Source organism: Numenius arquata, chromosome 1, assembly GCF_964106895.1.
Source record: "Numenius arquata chromosome 1, bNumArq3.hap1.1, whole genome shotgun sequence".
In the NCBI taxonomy this organism is placed as follows: domain Eukaryota; kingdom Metazoa; phylum Chordata; class Aves; order Charadriiformes; family Scolopacidae; genus Numenius; species Numenius arquata.
Window position 1 is genome coordinate 67,334,887 of NC_133576.1, and position 14,214 is coordinate 67,349,100.

The 14,214-nt window shown below is 47.2% G+C and overlaps 1 protein-coding gene across 1 annotated transcript; it reads right to left on the reverse strand.

Annotated features, from left to right (window-relative positions):
* Nucleotides 1-265: 265 nt before the first annotated feature.
* Nucleotides 266-1,681, reverse strand: CHST7 (carbohydrate sulfotransferase 7). Its single transcript, XM_074155342.1, has one exon. It carries the CDS (start codon nucleotides 1,679-1,681, stop codon nucleotides 266-268), a length of 1,416 nt encoding a protein of 471 aa, XP_074011443.1.
* Between the last annotated feature and the right edge of the window lie 12,533 nt (nucleotides 1,682-14,214).

Consider the following 14,214-nt stretch of genomic DNA (forward strand, 5'->3'; position numbering starts at 1 on the left):
CGTACCTGAGGGTGAGGCACCTTTGCTTCTGCCAGGGCTGCCCGTACCCAGAGGCCAGCACCCAGTGGCCGCCATGCCAGCTGCAAACCCTCGCGCTTGGCTTTGCCAATCGGGCCGCCATGACAGGCCGCCATGACAGGGCCAGGCCCCGCTGTCCGTCCACCCATCCTCGAGCCTATCCTCGGCGCACTCCCCGCCGGTCCCGGCCCCGGCCCCGGCCCTCACCTGGCGGCGGGCTCTCCCCGCCGGCCGCGGGGCGGGAGTGCTACCGGGCGTCGCCGCCGCTGAGGGGGTAGGCGAGGAGGCTCATGGCCTCGCCGCAGGCGGCCTCCACCTGCCGCACCTGCTGCCGGCTGAGGCGCTCCCGCCAAGCGTGGATGGCCTCCCGCGCGTCGCGGGGGGAGATGAGGAAGGGCCGGTCGGAGGAGTAGGCGGTGCCGCGGGTCATGTTGAGGACGAAGGCCTCCAGGGCGGGCGGCACCGGCAGCCCGGCGAAGCGGAGCAGGCGGCGCAGCTGGGCGCGGGGCTCCCGCACCAAGTCCTCGTAGCGCAGCTGCGTGTACCGGCGGCGGAGCCAGGCCGGGGCGCGGCGGGCCAGGAGCAGGTCGCGGAGCCAGGCCTGGCAGATCACCTCCAGGGCGCCGCCGAGGAAGAACTCGGCGCGGTGCTGCGGTGGTGCCGCCCGCCCGCCGCCGCCCCCCAGCAGGCCGGGCGGCAGCAGGAGCTGCTGCGGCGGCTGGTGGCGGGGCGGCCCCCGCGGCTCGGCGCGGTGGCGGCTGCGCAGCACCTGGATGCTCTCCCGCAGCAGCGCCTGCCTGGCCTTCAGGCGGGAGTTGTGGACGGCGCGGGGGTCGCGGAAGAGCTGCACCACCCGCAGGTTGAGACCGGGCTCCCGCAGCAGCGGCAGGAGGGCGCCCAGCTCCAGCAGCCGCACGTCCTTGATGACCACCACCGGGTACTTGCGGCACTCGGCCTCCAGCTCCCGCAGCCCCCGCGGCGGGCACTTCTCCTCGCAGGCGGCGCCGTCGACGAGGCCGATCTCCCGGCGGGGCCGGGGGGCGGCGGGGCAGAGGGGGGGCGAGCAGATCACCTTGTTGGTCCGCCAGCCGAAGATGCCGGCGGTGGTGAGGTTGACGGCGGCGGGCGGAGCGGGGGCCAGCGGGTCGCGGGGGCCGGGCGGGGCGGCGTAGAGGCGCAGGACGGAGAAGTCGCATCGGAAGAGGGCGCGCAGCATGTCGCGCAGGGCGCCCTGCAGGCTGAGCGCGTCCCCCGGGTAGAGGGCCTGCCACAGGTGCCACATGGGCTCGTAGAGGTAGAAGACGTCGGGGTGCTGGTTGAAAAGCTCCCCCAGGAAGGAGGAGCCCGTCCGCCAGGTAGCGTGCAGGTAGATGTGCCGCTTCCCCGCCGCCGCGCTGCCGTTACCCGCCGCGCCGCCGCCCTCCTCGTCTTCATCCTCCTCCTCGTCCAGCGGCGGCTGCCGCTGCTCCCAGCCCCACTCGCTCAGCGCCTCCTCCAGGCTGGGGCAGCGCCGCAGCAGCGGCTCCTCGTCCGCTCTCCCCCGCCGGGCCCCGTAGTCCAGCGCGTAGGGCACCAGCAGCAGCAGCAGCAGCGTGTACAGCACCAGCACGGCGGCGAACCGCCGGTGCTCCCCCCGCCACCGCCACCGCCGGCGGCCCTTCATGGCGGGGGGAGGCGGCTCCGAACAGCCGGGGCTCCGCCGACCCTCTGGCTGCCGGAGAGCGGCTCTCGGCCGAGAGGCAAAGTTAGCGGCGCCGGCGCCGGGGGGTGTGGGCTGCCGGCGGCCCTCCCCGCCGGGGAGCACGCCCACGGGCACGCCGGACAGGCTCGGGGCTGCCCGCCCGCCTTCGCCGCCGCCTCCTCCTTCTCCTCCTCCTCCTCTCAGCGCGACGCGGAAGCTCCCGCACCTGCCCCCGCCGCCGGCGGGACGCGGGCTGCCGCCGGTGCTGCCCCTGCCGCCGGTGCTGCCGCTGTGCGGGGAGCCGGGCCGCCCCTCGCCCGGCGTCCCTCCCTCCTTCCCTCCCTCCCTCCCCTCTTTCCTTCCCTCCCCCGGACAGGGCCGGAGGGGCGGGCTCGGCACCTCGGGAGTCACCCCCGCCCGGGAAAGGGCGCACCGCAACGGAGGCACGTTGTTAGCCAGGACAGGGACCGAGCAGCTGGGACTGCTGACCCGAGGAGGAACGCTTGGTCCTGTTGTCTACCGGGTGTCCAGAGAAAGACCACGCCATAGTAGCGAAAAGAGGTGCAAATGTATTTTTAGGATGGATGACAGCTCCTCAAATCTGCAGCGGGTTTCTGAAACGCTGCAGTTCAGTTTCTGAAACGGTACGGGGTTTCTCAGCCACGCTTTTGTCTGTGTGTGCCTGCCGATGGGATACGGACATCTCATGAGCAATGAGTTCATGACTCATTGCTCCAGTTTATGCATCTAAAAGTTTCGTGCCTGTCTGAGCTGGTCACCCTTTGCAGCTGGTAGGAAGAAATGGGCACCCACACAGGGACATCCAGCCTGTCTTGGATGTCTAATATTAGCCTTCTGATAGCGCTTCTCTTTATTAGGCGCATAACGTTACCAGCTCTCATTTGGACTTCTAGTTCTTTTAGACATCTAAGATTAGCTTAAATAAATCTCTTGTGCGATGAAGAGTCAACAAGAGGTTGACTTCAGGTTTTTAAATTCATATATACGACCTTGAAAGACCTTGAACAGTACAGACCTTGGAAGATGCTCACATAAAGCAATGGATCACAATCCCTTGCTCCTGGTTAAGACGCGCGCCTGGCAGGAAAGCAATGCCCCTGTCCTGCTGACTGTAGCAGGGGCTGCTGACTGTCCTAACCTCTAGGCAATGGATGCCCTCCTCTGTAAAACACTACTAATATTTAAGTACAGCATGCGGAATGAAAATTCAGCCGAGATAACACAATTCTCACCCTCCGCGTGTGATGTTTTGAGTCCCAGAACAGTCTATGCGGTACCTATTCACTTGTAGTAAGGCACACAACACAACCTTAGTCAACAATATCACATACAACGGGGCACAGAAACGACTCACTAGTTACATAGGTTCTAAAAACGTTCCTTCTGTAGCACAAATACATAGATAGAGTCCGCAATTGTTGCACATTTTTCTATCTGAATGTCTACACACTAAACAATAATCTTATTTCACATTTATTGGGCAACATATGAGGAACACAAAGCAACGCGAGAGAAAAAGCATGCTTCTGTCCAGGTGGCAAGCCAGCAGTCTGCCTGCTAACACTTTACTTGACCTCTGTAAAGTAAGTGTTAAAGACTGGGCTTCCTGCAATTTATGGCGTGCTGAGTGAGGAGATGGTGCCAAACAAGACTTGTAGGCTCCTGAGCAGAAAAATGTAAAAATGATGGCATTGGAAAGGAAATTCTGCCTTAACATACATATTCATCACGGCTTTGGGCTTTTTAAACAGCAAGATGTACCAGCCTGAGTTTCAACTCTGACTCTGTAAAGATCAGGATTTCATCCAGACCCTTAAGCAAGTAAAGGAGGATGACAGAATAAAACCACACTTGCCAAAACCCCTTCACCTATTCAAAGAACATGCACATCTAGTATTTTGAAGAGGTGTCTCCAGGGTAGTTGACCAGCGATACAACATGAGGAAATGGACTGAGGCTGCATCAGGGGAAGTTCAGATTGGACATTAGGAAAAGGTTCTTCACTAAGAGGGTGGTGGGTGACCAGAACAGGCTCCCCAGGGAAGTGGTCACAGCACCAAGCCTGTCTGAGTTCAAGGAGCCTCTGGATGACACCCTTAGTTCTATGGTTTAGTTTTAGGCAATCCTGAAAAGAGCAGGGAGTTGGACTCGATGATCCTTATGGGTCCCTTCCAACACAAGATATTCTATGACTGTATGCCTTCTATGGCATCTTGCAAAATTTTGGAAGATTTACCAAGTTGGGATCCTGAGTGCAGATGAGAATGGATAACTCTGAGCTGCTGGGGTTTCCCTTTTGTAAGACAAATATTGAGTTGCCTGGAGCACCAGTACCATCACTGACAAAGGAGCCACAGCACAAAATGTGTTACCTTAACTAATTTTGTATTGGTTTCTGTGATACATACTTGTCTAAAAACTAAAATCAAGGTCTGAAACCTGCCTAGCTAGTGTCTTGAAAAGAATGAAACACCTCACAAAGTTAAGACAGCCTGCCAGACAAATGAGAAATTGTAGAAATAAAACTACATATGCGCTACACATTTTTTTTCAGACAATGGAGCTACAAACTTCTGTGGCAACTGTTGTGGAAAAAGTGAAAGATGCAAATCACTTTACCACAGGCTACATCTTTACTGAGATAAAAATGCAGGTAGTTCTTAAAAGATTATTTAACCAAAAAAGAATCACAGTAAATGTTTTGTTCTGCACCTTCACATCATTCCTCCACTGAAAGAGGATTAGCCTGTAAGTGTTTACTCCGGTTGTTTTGGGTTAGGGCTTTTTTGGTGCGGGAAGATTTCAGCAAAGCCGGTATTCATTCTGCCACCCAGCGGGTGGGTGCCTGAGCTAGGCTTGAAGTCGCCGAGCTCCCGCCTTCCTGAGGGGTCACAAGAAGTACCCAGTTTCAGCTTTGGGGAGCGGGTTGCTGGTCCGAATAGAGCTGGGAAGAGATCAGCTTTCGCTTTTCTCACTTTTCAGTTCTGTATTAATTTGTTCTCTCTTCAGCACAGATAAGGGGAATGATTTTCCTAGGCTTTTTCTGTGAACCATAAAGACACCATTTACATATACGGATGATCTTCTGCATCTCCTTCCAAAAGCAGGACAGTTCAGTACCCACGAGAGGCAGCCAGGTTCTTGTTCATTGATCTGCGAAGCAGTCTGCCCATTTGGCAGACTAGCTCCTGCCATTCCTTGGTGATAGTCCTGTGCTTTATGTTATTTTATAAAGCAGGAAAAAAAAAAAAGGCGGCATAAAATGTTCTGCATAGTTGAGTACAGCAGTATTTCCTTTCTAGTTTCCAAGCTTGTCACTGAAAGCACTGGCTGTTTTTAATCTAACATAACATTGGCTTCCTGTGTATTATCTCTCTGACTTAATTTTTGCTCTTCCGTCTCCCACGGTACTTCTACTGACAAGAGAGACAGTAAATGCTGGAATGCCATGTTTCAGCCTCAGCATCATTTTTATCTTCTCAGCAGAGGTTTCAGAATAGAAATAGTTGCCTCTATACCTAGCCATCTTTTGCTCTCACATGCTCTTGTCATTTTCAAAGAGCACTTTGTGATTAAAAATAGCTTGATTAGCTGATAAAATTAAATATGCTTTGCACAGGGAGCACCACCCCCAAACATCCTGGCTGTTAATGAGTGCTCTGCTTCACATACTGTCACTCACAGGCTTCAGCCAAAAGGAAGTCCGTGGTTAATGGCAGCTTAAAAAGCTTCAAGAAGCCAACAAACCAGGACAACATTCTTATTTTTGAAGTTGCTTTGTCATCAGATGTTTCAACATGTGCAATACCATGTGTTTCACATGTGAGACCAGTCTTAATAGCCCAGATTTCAAAAGGGACATGTTAAGAACAGCAGGATGGAGAAGCCAGTCCAGGAGGGATGGCTAACGCAGAAGGGATTTTTCGCAGTGGAGTTCCCCCAAAAGCGGAACAGAGATTGAGGATCTGCAGAAGGTCAAAAATATCACAGAAGTTTTGAGGCACTTGGTGGAAATTTATAGGCTATGAAGAAAGTGGAAAGTTGGACCAGAGGAGAGGAGACTTCTAACCCAGAGGCTGGTGAGCAGCCAGGTGGAAGGGACTTCAGATGCAAAGCCACATGCAGAAGGTGGTAATTCTGCTCTCTGCACATACCTCTGAAGTCTCTCTTGAGTACCTGCAAGAAATACGAGGAAATAGGGCAGGAAAACTGTGGCGTTCATGACTGTCTTGGTCAGTGTACTCCTTCTGCTAGTTAAACTGGCACAAGTCCAGTTCTCTGTGGGCTGATTTGAGAGAAGGAAGGTATAGAGCTTCAGGTGTTAGTTCATATAATCAAGTAGTCACTGTGCAAATCATACCATCCTCTCTGCAAAAGAGAAGGGGCAGTGGGAGGGTGCGAGACCCCTCAGTGCCCCTCTGGACTGAGGGGAGCTGGGAGTTGAGATTGGGGACCATATGGAATTGGAAGGGAGGAGGTATGTTCCTCGCTCCTCTCTCCCATATTTCTCCAGTTACTCTTACCTGAGAACTGGCAAAGCCATAAAGGTAAGCATGCTGCTGCTCTCCGCTGCCTGATGTAAGAGCCAGGCACAGAGCATGACCTGGCGGGGTGTTCAGGTGAAGCTGAATCCAGCACTGCAGCCTGCTTTTGGGCTAAGGGATGCTTGATAGCACAGGCCAGCATTGCCAAACTGGCTGCAGCAGCCTGAGGGGTACCCAGCTAGGAGAGCTCTTCTGTAGCCAAGAGAAGTAGATACATTTCATTTCCACTTCTGATTTTTAAAGATGAACCTATTACTAATATACTACACTGTAAGTGTCAGAGGGGAGATTGTCTGTGCTCTTAGCTGGCTTCTCTGGTTTTCCAAGGCATGGCTTTTCCAAGAATGTAATATCTGGGTATTGAAATGGCAAAAAAAATATTGAAAGCATGTTTTTTTATAAATTTAAATCATAGTCCCTTTTATGTCATCAATGATCTTGTGAGTGCCTCTATCTTCCTCTAAGAAAAGAAGATAATGCCCTCATTGAGGGTGGCAGAAAATGCTATTAGGAAACGCAACAAGAAAAAGCAGGAGGTGGAAGGTGGAACAAAGCAAGTGTATGAATTCATTGAGGCTCAAGACTAAGATCACAAGGAAAAATCTATTGTTATTTGTAACAGTACAAATTCAGATAAATCAGTAACAATGAAAGAAGAAAACATCTATTCTGCAATCCAACTCAAGGATGACTCTAATTTGAAATCTTTAAGCCTTTCCCCTGCAGAGTGTGTTCTGTTACCCCATTAGCAGTGAGACAGTCATCTCACAACCCAGAAATGGGCTTAGGCTACATGAATAGCCAGCACCTCTGTTGAGCCTCCCGCTGCCTGGCAATTTACAGTAGCTGCCGAAGAAAAATCATTCCGATGGTAATGCGTTCAGAGTCTCACAGCTTCAAATACAAGAAGTGCCTCAACACTAAAATGTGTGGGAAATAATTATTTTTAATGGCAGAAACTGTGAATCTTTTTCTGTTTTCTGTCATTGCCGCAGACTCACTATTGCTGAATTAGAGATGCTGATTAAGAATAACAGCAAGCTTTTGCAACTCAACAAGTTAAGCCATTGTGTCGGTATAATTAGAGAACTAAATCTCTTACAGTTCAGTCAAGCAAAGAAATGAACTAGAAAATTTGAGACCTATTTTTAACTGGGGATTATTTTTTTCCCCAAAAAAACCCTCTGACACCCATTGTTCGACAATACTTACAGCTCTCCTGTGCCTTCATAAGGCGATGCTTTCATGCACAGAATATTATTTTTGGACTGAGAATATTTTGCCTCTTTACTGATTTCAGTCTTATGCACAAATACATAATGGCATGTGCAAATGAAAATGGCAAGGGCTCAACCACTGTACCTACTTTATAAATGTGTCCCATCAAATTTTCTAAAGATCATTTTGTAAATTCAGAATTTCTGATGTAAATGATTTCCAGGAGACACTACTGTGCCTGTATGGGAGAAAGATCAATGCTAGAATGTAGAATTCACTTGAAATTTTTTCTTGTATATGCTTGTGCCAGATGTTCTAACTTCTATGAGGAAAATGTTAGCGGGCAAAAAAGTAGCGATTCTGGGAAACTCCTGGGTTCCTGGAACCTGTGGGAACTGGTTTAGCTCCCTGGCTGTCATTACTAGTTATTAATGAGGAAGTCTTCCCTGGGTTTGTTATGCTGTTAATTGGAGTTTCCCAACTTGAATGGTTGTCAGCAGGCCATAATTTCTTTTTTTCCCAGCTGTCTAATGAGCGCAACAGTTTTAAAAATTGGTGGTAGTCTCTTGCTTTGGGCCTTCATTACAAGCTTTATAAAACTTGGCCAAAGGGATCATAGCATAACTATGCGGCTGCAGCACACCATTTATTTAGCGATGCATCCATATGCTTAAAACATTAGATGAAAACCATTTTGGTTTGACTGCAACCTTTATCAACAAAGAACTTGCATACTGGCTAACCACATTTCCTCAGGCTCTACAGGATAACCCTGCCTAAGGGTCCAGTGCCACCATTTCATTTTGTGCCTCCTAAACAGAGGTCTCTGTGAGTACAGGCCCAACTGAACTGATCATAAGCTGCTAGATTTCAATAATTTTAAAGGGAAAACTTCATGGTTAAGGTTTAAAGTGAACTTTGACTACATATAGTTTATTATACTAAAACTTGGAAGCAGTAAGCTGTGTTATTTGTCTGTGAGGACAACAGGAAGTTTCCTGGTAGGACACCCACGCATGCCCACATTGTGTGCACACCCGTGCATGCCTGAGAATCCCTGAAACAGAGACAACTGCATTGACATTCACATCAACTATCACAGATATTTTACTCCTACTCACACTATCAAGTTTGTGGTTGTCAGAGGTAAGAGGGATTTGCTTCTCAAAGCTGCAGAACAAGGACAGGAACAAGGAACTGCCGTCTTGCAGTCCCAGGACAAGTGTCTACTACCTACACTTCTCACTGTCAGGACCGAGCTTAGCTGGGAGTAAAGGATGCGTTAGGTACCCGAACCCTGACAGAAAAAAAGTGGTTAGGACAAAATGCCTTCACAAATTTCTGTAAAAGGGGGACTGCTTAAATTTTCTCTGGGCAGTTTTTGGTATGCAAACGTTAATTGTCGGGCTCTTTGCTGCTTTAGCTATATAGACAATTTAATGCAATTTTAGGTTTTATATGACTGAAAATTGACTCACAAAATTTACTAAAGCTTTAGCACAGAAATCATCCGCTCTTCTGCTCTCACAGTAGCTTCACTCTTATAATACCTATTAGAAAAATGAAGAGAAAACCCACAAACCCAACTCATTAAACAAATGGGTGAACAGAAGAAAACCACAAGGTAAAAGGTCAATACAGGATATATCGGCTGATTTACAAATGAGAGATAACTAGTGTTCTAGCTGAACAACAACAATAAAAATTACATGCAATTGCAGAGCTGCTGTGCAAATTAATTTGAACCATGCAGCTCAAACAGAAAGTATTTAATTGCAGCCTGAAAGCTTCAAGCTGATCTCAGTGCTGATCTCAGTTTCTGCAATGCTCCTCACGTTCTCCTCCCAGAAGAAATTCCTGCTCATTCTGCCTATTGCCTTTGGGCTGACTATAGAAGTGTTGTGCGAAAACCTGATCTCTGCACGTCCTGGAATTACCCTCTGTCCAGGCAGGCTTCCCGCATCATTTATTAGCTGCCAGACTTGGTTGTATGGAGAAGAGCATGTAGGCATTACCGGTGGTAGGACTGAACAAGCTCCAGCTTGCTGGCCATGAAGTTCACTAGCATATATTCGAACTCCCTATACCTCTGCTCTGCTTACAGGAAACTTTATTGTAGTCTCCTTTGCTGTATTTTTTGTTTGTTTGTTGTTTTTTCAGTTGTCCTTCCTTCACTGTCTTCATTCCTTTTGCCTACAGGTTTTTTTGTTTATCCTCTTGCTGGGTGGTCTGGTCACGCAACCTCCAGGGAAGAGCATTGACCCGCCTGAGGCTGAAGCAGCTGCCTGGGCAGGAGCTACAGAGAGCTCCTCGCATTTGTTTTGATACTGGGGTTAAAGGGAAGGAAGCCCCTATTTTACATCTTGTTTTGACAAATTGCCATACTTTGTGGTTTTACTGTTCGGGGATTTTTTCGTGATTTCCCCTTCAGTGTGCTGTTGGAAACACCCCCTGAAAACACTGCAAGACTACTGCTAAAACAGGCAGAAAATTTTACTAAATTTTCTAATATTTTAAGTCTTTGAAATTGTTGCCACAGCTGCCTCCATCAGAGTTCTGATGAAGGTAAGTTACCTCAAGCATGGTAACTTTGATCTGGGCCTTTCCTGACTGACAGTCTCAAGCTGGGCTGAAATGGGGTCCTGGGCTGTGGGCAGGGAAGGGGGGACTCAGGTTTGGCTGGACAGGGACAGCGGTATCTGTGGGTGCCCTCAGGGACCTGACACTTGGTAACTGACAATTTTCTGTTCTGTTGCCTTTCATTTCTGCCAAGAGTCACTTTGAGGAATATGCTGGACACCCACCTACATCTGAGCTGACTCGCTGCTGTAAGGACCAGGCTCTCCCACTTGTACTCACTAATAACTGCTAAAATAATGGAAATATATTAGTGGGTTATTGCCTTGCAAGGCTCAGTCTGCACCCTCAGAGCCCGAGAGTATAACACAAGCATAACATGAACAGGGCAAGGGTATATCTTCTCTGAGTCTCCTTGATGCACCCACAGTTGTTTTGCAAAGGGAGCAGGGTGTCCTCTTGATAATCAGGACTGATTCAAGTAACTTCTCCACCATGAAGAGTCATGCCTGCTTCCAAACAAAGCAAAACCGGGTAGCTAAACAGCCCCTTTATGCCTCAGCAATTTGGGGGGGGTTTACTCAGTCTTAGTGAAAGGACTTCCAAACGTTTTTCATCCAAGCTCAGTCTATGTTGTGACTTCAAATAAAGGTGGTTCTTAGCAGCAGTATCACCTTGCCTCTCAAGTAACTCAGCCATAGCAGTCTTTCACCTGCTGAACACTAAGGACCTCCTTTGAGGCTCTGGCTTGAGTCATCTCCTGAGGGACACCTCCTGAATACACAGACCAGGTCAGGAACACATGGTCCTTTTCCAGCTGTCCTGCGCCCTGACGACCTGACTTACTGACAGTCATCAAAGATATCAGTCAGCCCAGCCATGCACAGTACTTTGGGAAACTCTTTAATCTCAGTTCCCTCGTTCTTGATCCATTTTGTTTGTTGCTCTTCTTATAAAACTCTTTTTTTCCCCTAATTTACAGCATGAACTCTCTCAATCCAAGATTACCTTGGGCTTTCATGTACCCACCTTACCGTACCGGCAAAAAGGTTTTGCAGGGAAATCTAAATCACCACTTTTCACAGTAGTTTGGCTTTACTGTCTTTAAGAGTTCAGATGATGCCTAGGGATTGCTGAGGGATTGCTCAGGAGGAAGCTTGACAGTTATTCTGCAAGGAAGCCAAATAGATCGGTTTGCTTAAATGTTTTGTCTGGGATCTAAGATACCCTGTGTCTATTTACTCCGTTAATTTATCTTTATCCTGTGGGAGTGCTAAAAAAATTGTGTTTCTCTTTAAAGGGCTCCTGTAAAAACAATTAAACTCATTAAAATTATCTGTGTTTGTGTTAGGAGACCTGTTTTCCTTCTCACACGTCCTTACATGGCCCAAGTAAGAGCTCCCTGTGATCTGAGTTCCAGCCTGACATGTTGCAGGATGCAGTTTTACTGATTTGACCCCAATTCCTTCTGTTCAATAATGCGCTCAAATAGAACGTGTTTAACGTCTTTCCTGATTTAAATTGCGATGCCTCCAACTGACTCATGATGAAAGTAAAACCGGCGTCAACACCAAACTGTGTGGCTTTGCTGAATGCTGTCTGTCTCAATTTCTGCTGCTATTGAATGCAAAGATAGTCAAAACTATTTGATATGTTTAACAGATTATAGTGACAAGACTCAAGTTTTCAAATGATGGATGTTCATCAGTCATCAGTACCCTCATGAGCAATCAATAGGTAAGTAGATAGCTTCTCAGCTGAAAAAATACGCAGGTTTCCACTGTAATCCAAAATATCTTAAGCAGTATTTACAAGAAATTAAAAGTGTGAAAGGATTTTAAAATTCAAACCAGGTTTATCTATTTCAGTTTGGGAAAAACCCATACTAAATGAAACAGTGCATGGCTAATATTTCTATCCCAATTAATTTGATAATCAAACTGGACTGCTCTCTTTCTATTATCATTTTAAAGTGCATAATTTTGCAGTTCAGGAATAAAAAAGAACTCGTTTTCTCAGTCACTCTTTGAATAACATAGCTTTTAGAACAGATTAAGACAAATTACTTAATAACAAAACCAGAAAAGGTGTTTCCTGTCTGCACCTTGCAGTTCTCCTGCCTGTATTAGCTCTGTCTGCTCTTCACATCATCCCTTTCTGCATTAGCCTGCATCAGTCCAGAAGCAACATCCTCAGAAGGTGACTCTGGATGTGGCTGCAAGAATCATAAGCTTGTTAACCCAAAATTCATTGGAAAAACACAACTAAGAATGACTGCTTTTCCTTAGTATTAACTAAAACCAGATGACAATCCTTGCTGTTTGGTAATGTAGCAAGTGGGGTAACTTTCCTGTTTAAAACTGGGTCATGGATCACCTGACTAATTTCTGAAATCTTGACAGAGGAAAATGGCATGAAAGCTTACCAAAAGGAAACCATCTGACATATAAACCTATTCCTGGGCCAGCTTTTGTCTTCTCACAAGCCTGTGCCTTAGCAGCTACAGGTACTATCGCCCCACTTATTAGCCCACACTGCTTTTACAGCTGGCGCAGGCTGGTTGTCATTGGGATTCTGTACCCGAGGCAACAGTCTTGACTCGGCCACGTAGCTCGCAAGCCCACACAGGCGTTTGAGGGTGTTAGGTTGGTCATTTAAAAGAATTACTAAATTAAAATCCCACTGCTCAATTTGAAAAATCCCCTGTGCCAGCAGCTTTCTAATTTGTTCAGGCACTTTGGCAAGAAACATCTGATGGAAGTAGCTGGCATAAATGAGGGTGCGTATCAGAGCAGACTGCAGAACACCACCTGGTACAGCAGGGGGTTTTTTTTGAATGTTTCAAAATATATGAATATGCTAGTATGTCTCATTGGTATTCTGATATGCCCCTATATTTATGTAAGTTGCAGATATGAAATGCAAATGATGTAGTGATGTTCTGGTTATTTAGGTGCCAAAGACTGTGCGGTGATATTCCAGGCAGCTGAGCGTGGTCTCAACAAGTGCCTGATACTCTTTGTCACCAGCACTAGATGCAGTGTATGTAATATTGCAAGTATATAATGGCTTCATCCTGCAAAATGGTGAGCACTCTCACCTCTCTGTTTCTGCTGAAAGTGAAACATGCTGCTGCCATACTGGAAAAACTCAGTTTATATACTATTGGATTGAGCCTTGTATTAACCTACAGTAGTTACTTTTATTTCAAGTGCAGCAGTGTAGTCATATAGCTTTGCAACCTTAAAAAAAAACAAACAACAGACTCCATTTAAGAAAATTAAGGTTGGGAATGTCAGCTTTGTTAATTAATTTAAATTCATCATGAGGAGCATTAGGATTTAAATGCCCTAATAAAAAGTGCTAATTCAAAGGATAAGTGACAGCTGCATAGCAGACAGCGTGCTGTTATGGATAGGGCATTAGAGTAGGATTCAGGCTATCTGGATGCCATCACTTTTTCTTTTACACTGAATTATTTCATGGCCTGCGACCAGTCATTTCCCATGTCTGAGCCTCTCAGCATTTGTTTGTCTGTGTTGATCTTGACGGGGAATACTACTGTAATAAATATAATAAGGACAAATACATAGTTCTTTGAAAGAACTGAAAACAGTATTATCATTAAAAGGACACAACATAAATATCCGGGTTTCAGGATAAATTGGAAATTCAGTGCTCCTCTAGCCACACCATCTGCTGGGACCTACAGGCAGAGCTCGACTGGTGTAGTTTCTAGAGATAAAACAATCTGCAGCACAGGGGAATAAAAGTATCTCTGCAGCAGACAGATTAAGCTGCTTTTTTTCACATTCTAATCTGTTAATCATGCACAGGGCTTAAGTATAGCTCAAGGCAGACCAGACACTGAATGATTTAATTTTGTGCTATTTATTGAACTGGATTTAATTTGAAGATAGGCTGTTATCCGCTGCTCAGCAGTTCTTCAAAAAAAAATGAATGTCCATAATGAGATTTCTGCCATGAATCAGTGATTGTGTGTTTAAAATAGGTCATGGGACTGGCCTTTCCAGGCAGCTGCATTTACAACAGTCATGAAGGCTAACCTTTGCAGGATTCACTTGAGGGTCAAATTTAGGGGCACTCCATTTAAGGTACTTAGTATGTTTTTTTGTTTGTTTGTTTAAAAAATAA

Excerpts from the sequence above, each read along its gene's own strand:
- CHST7 (XM_074155342.1), bottom strand. The coding sequence starts at position 1,681 with ATGAAGGGCCGCCGGCGGTGGCGGTGGCGGGGGGAGCACCGGCGGTTC.